Source organism: Fusarium sambucinum, chromosome IV (genome assembly GCF_050947815.1).
Source record: "Fusarium sambucinum isolate potato_lamoka chromosome IV, whole genome shotgun sequence".
Lineage (NCBI taxonomy): Eukaryota > Fungi > Ascomycota > Sordariomycetes > Hypocreales > Nectriaceae > Fusarium > Fusarium sambucinum.
In genome coordinates, this window is record NC_139291.1 from 6878203 (window position 1) to 6894105 (window position 15903).

At 48.9% G+C, this 15903-nt stretch overlaps 4 protein-coding genes across 4 annotated transcripts; 2 read left to right on the top strand and 2 right to left on the bottom strand.

The window, feature by feature from the left end:
• Positions 1 to 1067: 1067 nt before the first annotated feature.
• Positions 1068 to 2384, top strand: FSST1_002240 (kinase-like domain-containing protein; the record flags this gene model as incomplete). Its single annotated transcript, XM_083228209.1, has 3 exons — positions 1068 to 1187; positions 1240 to 1792; positions 1846 to 2384. 3 exons carry the CDS (start codon positions 1068 to 1070, stop codon positions 2382 to 2384), a joined length of 1212 nt encoding a protein of 403 aa, XP_083092422.1.
• A 430-nt stretch (positions 2385 to 2814) lies between these two features.
• On the bottom strand, positions 2815 to 6970 carry FSST1_002241 (alpha-mannosidase; the record flags this gene model as incomplete). The annotated part of the gene is made up of 4 exons (XM_083228210.1): positions 2815 to 4167; positions 4215 to 5955; positions 6011 to 6322; positions 6966 to 6970. 4 exons carry the CDS (start codon positions 6968 to 6970, stop codon positions 2815 to 2817), a joined length of 3411 nt encoding a protein of 1136 aa, XP_083092423.1.
• Positions 6971 to 8692: 1722 nt separating this feature from the next.
• FSST1_002242 (uncharacterized protein) lies at positions 8693 to 9706 on the bottom strand (the record flags this gene model as incomplete). The annotated part of the gene is made up of 1 exon (XM_083228211.1): positions 8693 to 9706. One exon carries the CDS (start codon positions 9704 to 9706, stop codon positions 8693 to 8695), a length of 1014 nt encoding a protein of 337 aa, XP_083092424.1.
• Positions 9707 to 12334: 2628 nt separating this feature from the next.
• Positions 12335 to 15691, top strand: FSST1_002243 (mismatch repair ATPase MSH1; the record flags this gene model as incomplete). The annotated part of the gene is made up of 2 exons (XM_083228212.1): positions 12335 to 12964; positions 13037 to 15691. The coding sequence occupies 2 exons, from the start codon at positions 12335 to 12337 to the stop codon at positions 15689 to 15691; spliced, it is 3285 nt and encodes a 1094-aa protein (XP_083092425.1).
• Between the last annotated feature and the right edge of the window lie 212 nt (positions 15692 to 15903).

Sequence of the window (15903 nt, forward strand, 5' to 3'; positions counted from 1 at the left end):
GGGCACGATTGTTTTTGGAAGTTGATTGTGATGAGATTGATTGTCAAGGGGCTCGATTGCATTGGGGTTAGCGACTTGGGTATTGGAATGAGATACAGTCTTTGTTAGAGTATTATTATTGTAAAAAGCACTGGGGTATAGTGCCGGGTCCTTTTAGCTTATTATAGATAAAATCAAGAAATGCCAGCTATGATTACATTTCAGTCTTTGAGATGGTTATGATTTCTCGTTTCCATGGTTGTCTTTGACTTTATCCACTATCACAAAACTAAATGGGAAATTACATAGATATCGAGTATGAACCAATTAAACGATTAGCCCGTTCCTCTAACCGCTGCAGAATCTAACTGGTTGCAGCTAGCGGTTTCGTGAGCTCCACTCTGGGAAATCCCAAGTCAAGTGTACGTCCAGACATCCAGGTCCCGAAGCCTCAGGGTCTAGTCTTTGACGACAAATGCGTTCCAAGTTAATTATTAAAACTCAATAAATTTGAATCACTTCTGACCACTATGTTAGTACTGATAAAAAACATCTATTAGTTATGATCGAGAATCAAAGTCTTAGGTCGCAAGTCAAGCATCACACCCTCACATCTTAAACATGACGTCCCGTTTCAGTGGAGGTAACCAAGGCAGGTACGTACAGTACCCAAGTCGTGGCGTTTCAGGGCTGAGGTGGCTCAGACTAGAACCTCTCACCTCAGTTCAACATCAGCCAGAGTAGCATCTCGACATTCAATCTCTCCCATCCCTTCTTAGACACTGCATCATTCTTTTTAAGCTGCTTTATAGCGTTGAATTCGTGAAAAACGCACTGCGAGCTGATCGCATCATCATCAACTGTGTTGTCATCCAGCCAATTGCGACCGTGATACCAACCAACATCTTCAACCATACTTGTCCCTGCCGATCCATATCTTCTCTACATAGCGAAATTCTTTCTTCATTTATTCGCATAGCCGATCTTTCATTGGCTAAAGACCCTATCTTGGAAGTTAGGGAACAATTGATTACGAACCGAGGAGACACATAGTTCCACGAGCTACTACACATCTGCCACCATTCATCATGGCGCAAGTCCTCCTCGACCTCTTTTACTCCTTCGGGAACTGCCTCAACTGCTTTCCCGGGAACCCCAACCTGAAGATCAACAACCGAAGCTTCAAGATCCTAAGACTTCTCGGAGAAGTAAGTCCCTGACCCCAGGTCTTCCGGATCACCCGTCACTGACAGGCGCTAGGGCGGTTTCTCATACGTCTACCTCGTCGAAGACACCTCTACCCATGAGCTTTTCGCCCTCAAGAAGATCCGATGTCCTTTCGGCGCCGAATCAGTCCAGCAGGCCATGCGCGAGGTCGACGCCTACCGCCTCTTCTCTCACGTCCCGACCATCATCTCCGCCATTGACCACTCTGTTGCGACCGAGCGTGGCGCCGACGAGTCTACGAAAACCGTCTACGTCCTCCTACCGTACTACAAGCGCGGCAATCTACAGGACATGATCAATGCGAACTTGGTCAACCACGATCGCTTCCCTGAGCGCCGTCTCATGTTGCTTTTCCTTGGGGTGTGCAAGGCTCTCCGTGCTATGCATGATTACAAGCCTGCAGTAGAGCGCATGAACATGGGCCGAGAAGAGGATGAGATGAACAATGGCGAAAGAAATAACACAAGAGGCAAGCGAACTGAGGAAGAGGAGGAGGGTGAGCAAGAGCGAGGTCTGCTGGAAGGCGAAAGCCAAGTCAACGGTGGCAGGTCAATTCAGCATTATGCCCACCGAGATATCAAACCAGGTAAACACTCTTTTGCGTTAATCTACTCCTTTCAGACGCTAACGCAGTATCAGGTAACATCATGATTGACGACACTGGTTCAACTCCGATTCTTATGGATCTTGGATCCGTTGCGCCCTCGCCTATTCCTGTGACATCACAATCTCTAGCCCTCCAGATCCAAGACACAGCCGCCGAGCACTCAACAATGCCTTACCGTGCTCCCGAGCTTTTTGATGTCCAGACCGGCATGGTGATCGACACAAAGGTTGATATTTGGTCTTTGGGTTGCACACTCTACGCCTGCCTCGTTGGCAAGTCACCCTTTGAGATGCGCTCAGACGAGACTGGCGGTACTCTGTCGCTATGTGTTCTGGGCGGTGACTGGCGTTTCCCCGACGAGGGCCCTGCTGGTGTCAAACGTAATAACAGCATGCGCCCGCAGCAGGGACAACAGCAGCAACAGCAAGCACCTGCGGTTGAGATCAGCGAGCCTATTCGCGAAGTCGTGAGGAAGTGTCTTAGTGTCGAGCCTGCGGAGCGGCCTGACATTAACGAACTCGTTCAAATGGTCCAGACAGTCATTGAGGAGCTGCCTGATGATTCTAATTAGGTGCTACATGTGTGTGGGTGTGTGTAATTTTCAAATTACTGTGCGACAGAGCGACGAGTTATGGATACCGGGAAAGATATCTCCTTGTTGATCTTCTACGGGCCGAGGATGCATTCGCCTTGGCCTATATGTTTATAGCTATCAATTCACATGATGGAGGTGGCGTTTTAGGAATCACAAATAGAGCCATTTATTGGTAATCGACTAAGTTCTTGTTTCATAGCCATGCTGCTCTCGGTTACTGCACCAATCGTGCTACTACTGATGCTCAGTCGGGTGGAATCCTTTTGTAACCCATAAAGTCTCATTCTGTTTAATTCATAGTGCAATGTTGAGCAACACCAGTCGGTCTGCTAATACTTCAAAGGATAACCCAACGCCTGTCTTCTTCTGGGTCCGTACAAACACAGCCTTCTAGTTCCGTGTCGCTCTACAGCTGGAGCTTAAAGGTGGCGACTTCGAAAGGTCGTAGAGTGATTGGAATCTTGCCATCTTCCTGTCCAATCTCTTCCAGGTCATCCTCCAAGATGTTTGTCTTGGTGACACGCTTGACGTCAAAGCTTGTTTGGATGGTGCCACGACTGCGACCACCCAAAGATTCGTATACGCGAAGAATAATGCTTTGGCCCTTGTTCACGCGAAGACCCTCATTTCGGGTTACGTCTTCATCGTCTTGGCCTCGCTTGATGGTGTCAAGCACAAGAGACTCGGACTCGTCAGTGTTGACAAGCTTGATAGGCGCACTGGAAAGACTTTCAAGGGCGACCTTTGAAGCAGTAACAGGCTTCAAAGGATTGTTGAAAGCATACGCAGCCTTTACCGTGGCCGAAGACAGGCCTCCCTTGTGAGGAAGAATGGCCCATCGGATGGTGTGACGTCCCATATCGGCATTGGCATCGGGCGCCTTGGGCGATCGTAGAAGTGACAATCGCATCATCTTGCCCGCAGTCGCGAAGCCATATTTGCAATCATTCAAAATGGAAACGCCGTAGTTGTTCTCCGAGAGATCAGCGAATTTGTGGCAGCACACCTCGAATTTAGCCATGTCCCAGCTTGTGTTGTAGTGAGTTGGTCGTTTGGTAATGCTGAAAGCTGTTTCGTACGAAGCCTCGTTGTTGACAACGTTGACAGGGAATTCAACCTTGAGGAACTTGGAGTCTTCGTGCCAGTTGACGTTGGCCTTGACGTCAATCTGAGAAGGTTGACCTTTCAGGGCCGCTGAGAGTGTGGTGTATGACTTGATCGAACTGTTTTCGCTGATTTTGATCTCAGTGACCAAAGTAACTCGATGGGCCTTCTGTTCAAATATCTTGGTCTTGCCATATTCAACCTTTCTGCGTGCATCGAGATGGTAAACTTCAACATCCCAGGCCTGCCAGTAAAGCGGAATATCGTCGAATATGACAAACTTGTTGGCCTCACCGCCCTTCTCGATAACCTCACGATCATTTTCAATGTCGTAAATCGACGTAATGACACCGTTATCAACAACGACACGGAGTTGGTCGTTTTGCAAGACATATACGTCGGTCGACTGTTCCATCACGGTAACTGCAGGCTTCTCCTCTTGCACCTTGAACGAGCGGAGGGCCAATAGTTGACCATCACCACATGCGATACCGACTTCACTATCAGAGAGCTCCACGAGCTCTTTTCGGTGCCAAGGCAGTGTGTTGATGGCCACCGATTCGTTAAGGCTTGATGATAATTGGCTGGCAACATTGAGTGAATCGTAAAGATCGTTCAGAAGACGTTTGCCGGTTTCAAAAACTTCAGCGTAGACCTAGAAACAGATTAGCAAGGCTTTTGAGTCGGATTGCAAGCACGCACCTTATCGGAATCGTCGTAACACATCTCAATGCTACTTCCTGGTAGGCAGTCATGGAACTGGCAGAGAAGGACAGATTCCCACATATCATCAAGATCCTTGGTTGGATACTTGTACTTCTTGTTCTTGATTGATGCATACGTGGCCAATTGTTCGATGTCTCGTAGCATCACCTCGGCCTTTCGGTTGTAGTACTTGTTGTTGGCCTGTGTGGTGTACGTTCCTCTGTGTAGCTCGAAGTAGAGTTCGCCGTACCAGGTAGGAAACTCAGTGGCTTTCTGGTTGAGTCGATCAAAGTAGTCGTCAACAGTCAAGCCCATCTTGATCTTTGGAATGCCACCGATAGTGTTGCTGATTCCAGCACATCGGCGGAGCTTTTCGAAGTGTTGCCAAGTAGGGCCACCACCGCCATCACCTTTGCCAAAGACAAGCAGAGATGTGCTGTCGACTCGCATCGTTTTGTGTCGCTCAATGCTTCTCTTCAAGTCACCAAAGTCGGCATTTGCTGTGTATGTCTCGGAAGGAGGCATATGGCAAATGACCTGGCTTCCATCAGGACTCACCCACATGAATGTCGTGTGAGGAAAGTTATTGATATTGTTCCAGCTCAGTTTCTGGGTCAGGAAACGATCCATGTCGGCCAGCCGACAGAGCTGGGGAAGTTGGCTCGAATAGCCAAAAGTGTCAGGAAGCCAGAACGTACGGCATCGTGAGCCGAACTCGGCCTCAAAGAACCGTTGGCCGTAAAAGAATTGTCGCACAAGCGATTCACCACTGGGCAGATTTGTGTCGTGTTCGACCCAGCTACCACCAACAGGGTGGAACTGGCCTTCCTTTACCTTCTGCTTGACTCGCTTGTATGCAGCAGGATAGTAGGTCTTGAGCCATTTGTACTGTTGAGCTTGAGAGCAAGCAAAATTGGCCTCTGGGTAGCGATCCATGAGGTCACATTGGTTCGTCCAAGATCGAACAACTTTGCGCTTTGTCTCAGCCCAAGGCCAGAGCCAGCAACTATCGATGTGACAATGACCAATTCCGAATACGACGGGGTCCTTTCCTACTTCATATACCTTGTGAGAGTCAACATCAGGGCCCAGAATTTCACGAGCAATTTCTCGGCACTTGAGAATGGAGTCCTGGTTGTTGACCTCGAAGGTATTGATGATCTTCATGGCTACAGCCAGTGCATGATTCTGCTCGGCCGAGTTCTCAGGAAGCTCTCGGGCAGCATCACCAATCTCCCAGATATCTATGTGAAGCTTGCGAGCTGGCACGTTGACAGCCACGATATCGGCTTTGCTGAGGTTGAAGCGTCTGTTGGGATCCGGTGGAGCAATGGTCGTAGTGCCGTTGGGGGCGTTTCCAAACATGCCGTTACAAGCCATCTCAATATAAATAGTGTGTTCTTCGCCATCGCGGAATGAGTCGGGAATGATCCACTCGATACGCTCTCCGCTGCCAGTGAGGCCTTGAATGGGGACACCATCCTCTGTCCAGATAGTACCCTCATTGCTGGCATCCCAGTGTAGCTCGATGAGCTCTTCATCCTTGATGTCTTCGGGAATACGTAGGATGACCTTGAACCAATGAGTGGACCAGGAAGGACCGAAAGAAGTGCCGGTATGGGTTTCCCTGAATTCGTGACTGACAGCATCTTCAAATGTCGGACGGGAAAGATCTGGTGCGTCCCAGACGGAGAGTTGCACATGAGGTTTGCCTGAGTATCTGGCATTGTCCATATTCCTGTTTTGGATAATAGTCAGTAACAATTTCATCTTTGAGAGTCGGTATGACATACGCTTGCAGGTTGACCTTGTAGTACTGTCCTGACTTATAGAACGATTCAATGCGACCCTTCAGAATGCTCGTTTTGGGAACGCCAACGGGCCGCTCGGCGAAGAGAGGGTAGGAAGAATCATTTCCCTTTGGCTCGGTACCACCACCCATAGTGAAGATGTCGGGATGTCCTGGAGCGGGAGGAGCTGATCGATTCGAGATACGTCGCTGCTTCCCGGAAATCGGTGGTCGAAGCTGGTCTTCAGGAGAAGGCGAGTGACGAGGACAAGCTGCAGAAGTTGACGACACGCGGTCGAACGTATTGTCGATACTACTAAACTATGGTGAGCCAACGCCTTTGGGTTGGGGTTAATGAGGACGTCAAACGGAGAGTAAAGAAGATGGGGACGAGGAGACAGTGATGAATGAATATGTAGCACGTCACTGGGAGAGGAATGAAAATGAATTGGTATTGAATAGCTGAGTTCGGTGTTGATGAATGTACTGCACGTATGTCTGTGAAACGTAGGCGCGGGAAGCAAGCTCTGTGTTAAGCTCTGTGCTAGGTCAAGTGAGCTCTGGCAAGCTCCAACGAGTGGGTGTTACGACTGCCGATCGAGAATGATGACAATAATAGCGCTGTATGATGAGGTGCCAACTGACAGAGGCCTTTCTGTCGAGACTGCTCAAGCGCCAAGCCAGGATGAAAGCGGGGGATGCCAACCACAAGTTAAGCAGCCATTCCCGTCGAGTCCCTGTACAGGGGTTGACGCACTTGCGGCACAGCAACCGGGGGAGGGGCCCCGCTAGACTCAGAACGACCAATCTCCTAGGCTAAGCAGTGCCTGGAATGGATCCAGGTGATTCACTGATCGGGTTTTGGGGAACCGGTCGTATCTGTGCATGCGGGGAGGAGATGGAGCCGGCTCTCAGGAGGACGAACATGTTGTGTCATTAATAAATCAGCCATCACATACCTCATCTTGCCAATATTGCGACTTCTGGCCGACAATACGTAGAAAGAACGCGATAGTGGCTTTGGACAGATTAGTGATCTAAAACGATGATCGGCAAGGCGGTTGCGAATGGACATCAATAGACTAAGAGCCCTTGGGGAGAGGATGGAATGTTGATGAAAAGGGGAGCAACAGGTTAAAGGATGGAGGTTTAGGTAGTGATCAAAATGATGTTCACAAGTGAATGAATGCTAACGTTAAGAGACCTACGACTCCTGATGTAATTCCTAAGTATCTATCTTTTGAGAAGCCACGGCGGACTTGACTAAAGGTTGAGCGTCTTTGCTCCTGCTTTCTAATTGGAATCTAAGGTCTGTAACAACGCCAAGAACGAGTCACAAATTAAAAACAACAGTATCTTAAGCAAGCGCTTCGACTCATACTCACTTCTGACTTCCGTGACTGCGTTGAGAGTCATTGGAAGCAGGCGATAAGGCCAGGAACTTTTGAAAAGTGTAAGAATGGCCGGCGACATTGGAAACAAGTCGAACGATAGAGATACAGTTTCCTTGAAAATGATTCATATCTATTTAGATTTAAAGCTTATATGTCTAAAAGTTTGAATGATAAACATCTTTTGACATGCTCCGTCAGACGAGGTCTGGGATTATTAACACCCCTCAGTAAAGGATGGCAGTATTTATATGAGCGTTAAAAGGCTCGTCTCTCAGAGATGTGCTCCCAGGCCAGCAAGAACAAGAACTACAACCGTTGTGGGCAACAGCAACAAACTCTCACTTCTCACTTCCCCTTTCATTGTAAAAGACAGTCAATCATATCTGTTCAGTTGACATTGGGTACTATCGTCTTCTATCTTGATTGGCTCAGTATTTGCGTATCCCTCCGAATGCCCAATGCCCAGTACCCAACACCCTGCCCCTCAACAGCCCTAAATAACAAATATCGAACGATTTCTCACCCATTATGACATGTTTCACTTCCGGATACTCCGTACAGTACGCACAAGCGCCGCTCCAAGCTGTACAGCTCTATACAATGCTCCGATAATCCCTTCTCACCGTTCGATTTCCCACATGTTGGAATGTCTCCCCTCATTCAGCCGCTGTCAGTCAATCTGAGCACTGTACCGTGGCTTCCTGACGGCGGTTGTATTGCACCGACCGCCCCCTGGGCATAGAAGAATCAGCCGAGTCGGTGTTTTTTTTTACCCCAGGATTAATATTGGGAACTTCCTTGTATGGATAAACCGGCAGTTGACAGTGGTTTTCATCCTTATGGTCACTGTATTATGGAGAATAGTTGGAACTTCGAGATGCAATCATATTTGTATATGTTGATTGGAATATATACATACGTCCACAGCATACGTTGCCTGCCTAGCCTACTGCCAAGCAGTTACACAAAATTGTCCGAGAAATGAACCAAGAAAACCCCAAAATATCCCATGCCAGAAAAAAGGTATCATCCATGTGTAAATGCCGTGATAGATAGGAAGAATGCGAGATGCCCTTGACTCCAGTGAAATTTCATGTGTGGACTATCGCCCGCCTGTACATTGCGCCGTTCCTTGAAAGAGAAACCATTACCAGAATTTGTCCATCATTGTGAGAGTCTTGTTGCCAATAGTTGATGCTTTGTCTTTGTCGTTGTCATTAAGGAGGTATCTCACCCCACCCCGTTGGAAGGGAGCTTGTTGTTGAGTCATCAATGGTGAGGGAGCCGGCTTATCATGAGGATTCACTGTGGTTGTTGTTTCGGCTGCCAGTACCTGTGCCTGTGCCGTGATGAACAACCTCTGAAGCACCGTCGCCTGTATACTCGATTTCGTCCTCGTCATCATATAGTTCGTCATCTTCCACTTCGTAGTATTCGTCATCTTCAGCGAGGTCTTCTGCTTCGTCCATCTCCTCGTACTGTTCTGGCTCGTCCAGGTCGCTTTCACTTTCGTTGTCGCTTTCGTCAAAATTGAGCACGCCCATTATGGGAACCTCGATCTTCTTGTATTGGCTCTTGATGAGGTTGTCTGCCATATCAAATAGCTTGGTATCTTTATCCGGTTGTGTCTCTCGATCCATGGAGAACTCGGCCTCTTCACGGTCGGCAAGTTGGGTGTCGATGGAATTGTTGGGTGATTCTTGTCCCTCGGGGATCTGCTTGACCCAGCGGCGAACAACCTCGGTTTTGGCGATCTTGTTCTGATCTGTCCTGCGTTTCAATCCGTGTCGGAACTGACGCTTCTCTCTTCTCCTTCTGCGCTGGATACGGTCTCTCACATACCAAGCAACCACCAGCATAGAAGCTTGCATCATATCCTGACACTTTTGCCTATGCATATTGGCCCAAGCCTGGCAACGCTGCTGCTGGTAGTTTGCTACAGCTTGGCACCTTTGTTGATAATAGGCGGCGATGCGAGATACCATGGCGAGATATTTGGGATCGAGGTTTGCACCGGGTATGTTGGGAATTTCAGGTGTTGTCGCACCACTAGACTGGGGAGTACTGGTAGAGCTTGGCCCTGAGCCAAGATTTGGTGACGAGGACGTTCGGGGTTGTGAAGTCGGTGGAGGAGGAGGTGCCATCATCGTGGGAGCGTTGAGACCTGCTAGGCCACTTAGAGGGTCTTGCGACGATGCTTTGCGTTTGAGGTTGTTCTGCAATGGCCTTTGGGCAGAAAGTTTAGGAAAGGACAGGCTCTCCGGCGGAGGGGTCACCGGTGTAAAGGGGTTGACAGACGACATCATAGCCGCCATAAATCGTTATTATATGGGCTGAGGCCTTGTGTATATATATGTGTAGACGATGGGTGAGTCGTTCAGGGCACTGTTCTGAGAAAGAAACGTGTGCCGGGGTCGTTTGGTACTGAGCGAAATTTCCGTACAAGCAAGGGCAAGGGTAGTGTTCCTCTTTTTATCTTTCGACAAACCGGAAATTTGAACGTGTTATTTGGTAGTTTGGTCGCGCGGTTACCGTCAGAGTAGTCGTTGATATCGGTAAAAGCCGTGTAAGTGATGAAGAAGTGGGTCTGTATCAGAGCGGTTGTGTTTGTGCAAGATACAGAGCGAATATTTGAGATTGAAGTCGTTGTATATAATATAACTAACACAGTAAAGATGCGTAAAGTGTAAGGGAGTCTTTTATTTGGCTAAGAAAAGCGCACAAAGGGGATATATAGCTAGGCCACCATCGATAGATGTGGCCGAGGGTTTGGACAGGGATCCTGGCGAAGTCGTGTGGCAGCGGATCCAAAATGGGCTGAGGCTCTCTCGAGAATCGGCCCATGCCGACCCCGCGAAGAGATATGCTTATGCCATTGCATTGTTAGCCGGACAGAGTGTACTGCACCTGGCTCCGCTTACTCGCAACTCGCAACTGTTTTGCCAGCTGGAGACGGACTGGGCTGTACCTGTCTCTGAATTGGTATTGGCATTGGTCGAGCTGAATCTGATGCTGACCTTGGATCTCATGCGTTGTCTTGTGTGCATAGTATGTTGTCGCTGTGTGTGTGCTGTTTTGAGCTGTATCGTGATGTATCTCGCATTGATGGTGTTGTTTTCATGTTTTGTCGTTTCTTTTCCTACATTGAATACATGCCATATGTCTTTAGCCCTGCCTGATTTGATTGCTTAATCGGAAGTGGTCCTGTCCTCTTGTGACAAAGCTTGTTTTTGAGCATCTCTTCTTGAGTGACTTCCATGGCCGTCTTGCCCTTTTGGTGTAAGATGGACCCCAGAAGCATGGGAAGCGAGGATAGAGGGCGGTTGCTACGTTGGTGATATTCCGTCATCTTTGAGCCCATGGCTGACCGATGCCTGCCTGAAAGAGGGCTCTGGTCTTACCGCCTGTACACCGATCAGATTGAGACAGCTACATGCATACATACACGATTGCGGTCGGGGCGTGCCCAGACCCAGACTCAGATTGGAGTGTTTGGGGACCCTCTCCAGCAACTTGGGCAGATTTGCAGGGTCCATCTGGTGTTGAGGGATGATGATGACGCTAAAATGGGACCACGAGTTGAACGTTCCCACCCGTTAGCGGAGGAAGCGCTAACCCGCACTGTACCTACTAGCTACCTCTGTCGCTCCTACTACACCTGCACCTGCCAGGTCTGCCTGTCTAGCCTCATCTCATCTTGAGACCTCTCCCAGGTCATGGGCATGATAATAACGTCGCTTTATGGCACCATTGGGCTCTCTCGCTTCGCACTCTAGTAGACGGCAGTTCTGTTTCTTAAAGCTGGATCGATGCTTCTAAAAGGCATCGGAACCTGTAGATCTTAGAAACACTGTCCATCGATAACAATTGGCTCCCGTCATTCGAGACTCTTCACACCTGGGCTGTTTGCTCACACGTTGTTCGCGAAGACCCGGGACCAGCGCCTGCATGGGCAGATTTCTTCCCATGTACTGTTTATTAGCGGGTGTTGGCGTTGGCATCTCCGTGAAATCTCTGGAGTACCTTGTAATCCTTCAAAAGGATCGGGTCCTAGGGTGCAGGGTTCCTACTATTGCCGAACCGAACGAACGGTCTTTTCCTTAGTCGTGAAGCTTGAAGTCGAAAGACGAAATGTTCCAACGGCCTGGAACTACCCGAATAACTTCAAACGTGGATATTCATGCTGGCATACGTGCTAGAATTGTTGGTGGTACAGTGATCTTTGCAAAATATTCTATATCTGCAACATATCAGATGAGGATGAGTCTACTGCATAAACTCCACGTCCCCTAGTCCCCTACTCAAACGTTTTTTTTTTTTTTTTGGTTTTTTTTACTTTTTCCTTTCTCACCGATCGATACCCCATAACGCTCATGTCCGTTCTTATCCACAAGAAGCCACAGAGTGCCAAAAGGAATCAATTTATCTGCTACAAAGACAGACTCCGAGGATTCTATCATTGGATGTCTACATATCAATTAACTTGTTTCTATAAATCGATGCGCCATGTACGCGTCAACTTCTTTTTTTATCTCATGTTGAAAGAGTTTTGGCTGTTTCAAATCTAACACAGGACAGTTAGCTTGGACCCTTGTGACTGGTCTCTCAGCTGTGGACCGCCCTGTAATTAATTGCTAGAATTATTCCATTTCTTTATCGTCTAATGAGCCCTGCATGTTCTTCACCACATCTCGTTGTGCCACCTTTCGGATCTTAGCCCTGCTGTCAACAATCTGCAGCGTAGCATAGCATTAATTGGATTAATTGTGCTTGCCTTGCTCGAGATGCTACTTGGCCGATCCTCCGCGCAACCCAGTTACCAAATTTGGTAAAGCATCCATTCAGCCCACACTATCTTTGCTTGAAACACCAAACATGGTATCACCATCGCCACTATAGCACAACAGCCCATCTCATATCTATGCTCCGGCCGTATGGTGCCCCCAGTATTCGGCATCCGCCATTTGCGGCCTCTGGCATTGCCACCAGCTTCAGCAGCTTCCAGGCCTGTTTCCACTTCCACTTCAATTTCTGCTTCACATACTGCGACAGCATTGGCTAGAGCTGAAGATGCAGCATTAGCTGTATCTAAAGCGTCTACAGCTATCACGACTACTACCACCCCTCGCAGGTGCCGTCATACTGGTCACCCACTGTATCATGGCTTCTCAATCCGCCCATTCCCACCTCCCTCATCTCCTTGTCACCCTCTCCAAACTAGGGGTAAAAAGACCTCCACCACCATAAAGCTATCCGATTTGCCCCAGGGTCTAATTCAGCCGAAGCCCGTATCACCTAAACAAACGTCATCAAAGGCTTCATCTCCCCACGATGAGACGACAGAGTCTCTGCTGCAGCCGCTGCCGTCGTTGCACCTGGATCCTCCCGCCTACCCTACCGTGGTTCTTCAGGCTCGTCAGAACATGCTAAAGTTTGACAATTGTGTGCTATTAACAAGGGTAGGCGGTTTTTATGAGCTCTACTTTGAACATGCGGATGAATATGGGCCCTTGCTCAACATCAAGGTTGCTAACAAGAAAACAAATGCTGGCTTGGTATCCATGGTAAGTTCATTACTACCCTCCATATAGTTGTTGTCATGGCTCGACGTCTCACCATCATCACCCGTCTTGTAGGCAGGTTTTCCTTTCTTCCAACTTGACCGGTTTCTCAAAATTCTCGTTCAAGATCTCAACCGTCATGTTGCCATTGCTGAGGAGTTTCCAAACTCCCCTTCAGCGAAGGTCAAGTCAGGTGGGCTGATGCATGATCGCCGAGTCACACGTATTGTTACTCCAGGTACTCTGATAGACGAAAACTTTATGGATCCCTACGCAAACAACTACGTGATGGCAATTCATATTGACGGAAATATTACACCCACAGAAACTACTGCGGAAATACATAACGACATCGGCCGAGTGTCGGCTCCAGCGGGGGAGCTTGCGGACCACAATTCCGTACCCGAGTCTGGATCAGCCCATTCAACGCCGTCAGCTGTTGGCGTTGGCCGAGATGGAGGGCAGCCTCAGGGGCTCCAAGACTCCATGCCACTCGGTCTGGCATGGCTCGATCTTTCAACCGGCCACTTCTGTACCCAACAGGCCAATCTCACATCCTTACCAGCGATCTTATCCCGACTGTCTCCGCGCGAGCTCCTTCTGGACCAGGACCTGCAGGCGTTCCCCGATCACGGCATCTTTACTCTCCTCGCTGAGGACCGTCACATCATTTCATACGCACCACGACCTCATGATTCTTCCTTGCTAAATCCGGCAGAGTGGACGCCCATGCTTGAGTCTGCCCTGTCTGGGGATGAAGCAAATGCTTTCTCTTCTGCTGAGGTACATGCTGCCGGCTTTCTCCTGGGCTATGTCAAGGATCAGTTACAGGGCGCGAGCATGAAATTGCAGCCCCCGCTGAGAAGCGAAAACGTACAGATAATGGCCATTGACAAAAACAGCCTGCGTGCTCTTGAAGTAAAGCAAACCATTCGTGATGGCGCGTTTCGAGGTAGTCTCTTGCATGCCATCCGTCGTACTGTAACCAAGAGCGGTGCTCGGCTCCTTAATGAATGGCTGAGTGCGCCTTCGACCTCCCTTGACCTCATCACTGGTAGGCAGGACCTCGCTGCTTTATTCATTGATGACCCAAACCTCAGTGACTCAGTAGTACTCTTGCTGCGGAGGAGTTATGACTCTCAGCGCCTTGTTCAGAAGTTCACTCTTGGTCGTGGTGACGCTGACGATCTTTTGGCCTTGGCTAGTACTATTGACGCGACCAAGGAGATCGTAGACCTGCTGAAGAAGGCCAATACTGCATCTCGCAAGGCCAAATCCCCTTGTTTGACTTCTATGATATCTCGAATTGACATGACCAGGCCGCTGAAGCTTGCTCAACGTATCAGGGATGCTATCGATGAGGAAGGAATTGAGTTACAGCATGAAGCTCAAGACTCCGAGGCTAGCCAGATGCTAGCTCTCGCTCAAGATGTCGCCAGCAATGAAGGATCCCAGGATGATATCGCATCTCTTCCTAAAGGTAAACGAAAACGGCCCGTCAGCCTTCGAGATTATTATGCTGAAGATAACGAAACCTGGATCATGAAGCCTGCTGCCAGTCCAACCTTGAAACGACTTCATGCAGACCTGGCAGCATTGATACAGGAGAAGTCAGAACTTAACGAGACTCTCAGCGAACGCCTCAATGCTCCGACTTTATCTCTCAGGTGGACGCCTGGACTCGGTCACATTGCTCACATCAGGGGCAGAGACGCACGGAACCTTGTCGATGTGCAAGCGCTTTCATCCAGCCGTTCCACGCGATCTTTCCATATCACCGAATGGACGCACTTAGGACAGCGGCTCGACCAAGTTCGTGCCCAGATCCGTGCCGAAGAACAAGCTGTTTTTCACTCCCTCCGAGAACATGTCGTTAAGAATCTCGTTAAGCTACGCCGCAATGCCAACGTCCTTGACGAACTCGACATCGCAACGTCATTCGCTAAACTTGCTCAAGAGCAAAGCCTCGTTCGACCAATCCTGAACAACACGACTAGTCACATCATCGTAGGTGGGCGGCATCCCACCGTTGAAGGTGGTCTTTTTGAGCAGGGACGAAGCTTTGTGCGCAATGATTGTTTGGTTGGGTCACCTAAGGATGGTCGCGTTTGGTTCATCACAGGCCCCAACATGGCAGGCAAAAGCACGTTTTTACGCCAAAACGCCCTCATCACGATATTGGCTCAGATTGGCTGCTACGTGCCTGCGTCATACGCAGAACTCGGGATAGTGGACGCCATATTTAGCCGCGTGGGCTCAGCTGACAACCTCTATCAAGATCAGAGCACATTTATGGTTGAGATGCTGGAGACGGCAGCTATCCTCAAGCAGGCAACACCCAGGTCTTTCGTCATCATGGATGAAATTGGTCGAGGCACTACACCTGAAGATGGCACAGCTGTCGCATTCGCATGCCTTCATCACCTTGCAACTGTCAATCAATGCCGTACCTTGTTTGCAACACACTTTCATTCTGTGGCAGACTTGGCCGCAGCTGAGGGGCTGTGTTCAACTGAGATGGACGAGACAGGCATTGTTCAAACATATTGCACTGACGTAGTGGAGGATGATCAAGGAGGCTTCTTCTACAATCACAAACTACAGAAAGGCGTCAACAGACAAAGTCACGCACTCAAAGTTGCGAGGTTGGCTGGAATGCCAGATCGAGCTATTGGCATGGCGAGACGGGTGTTACAAGAGGGACGCCTGGAGGATCCAGTCAAGAATTAAGATAGTCTGAGGAAAATAGGAAGCAATACGATGCCGGCAATTGCACCATCTAGAATTAAGATGTCTTGAAAACTACCAAAACTAGACTTTTGATTGTTAGCTTGATGGTCTCAAAACAGCTTCGCAATTATCAAAACATGATTGTAAATGTGTCCGTCATACAATGGTATGTGTGTGTCAACAGGAGGTTTCAGGGTTAAAAAGCTCTTGAA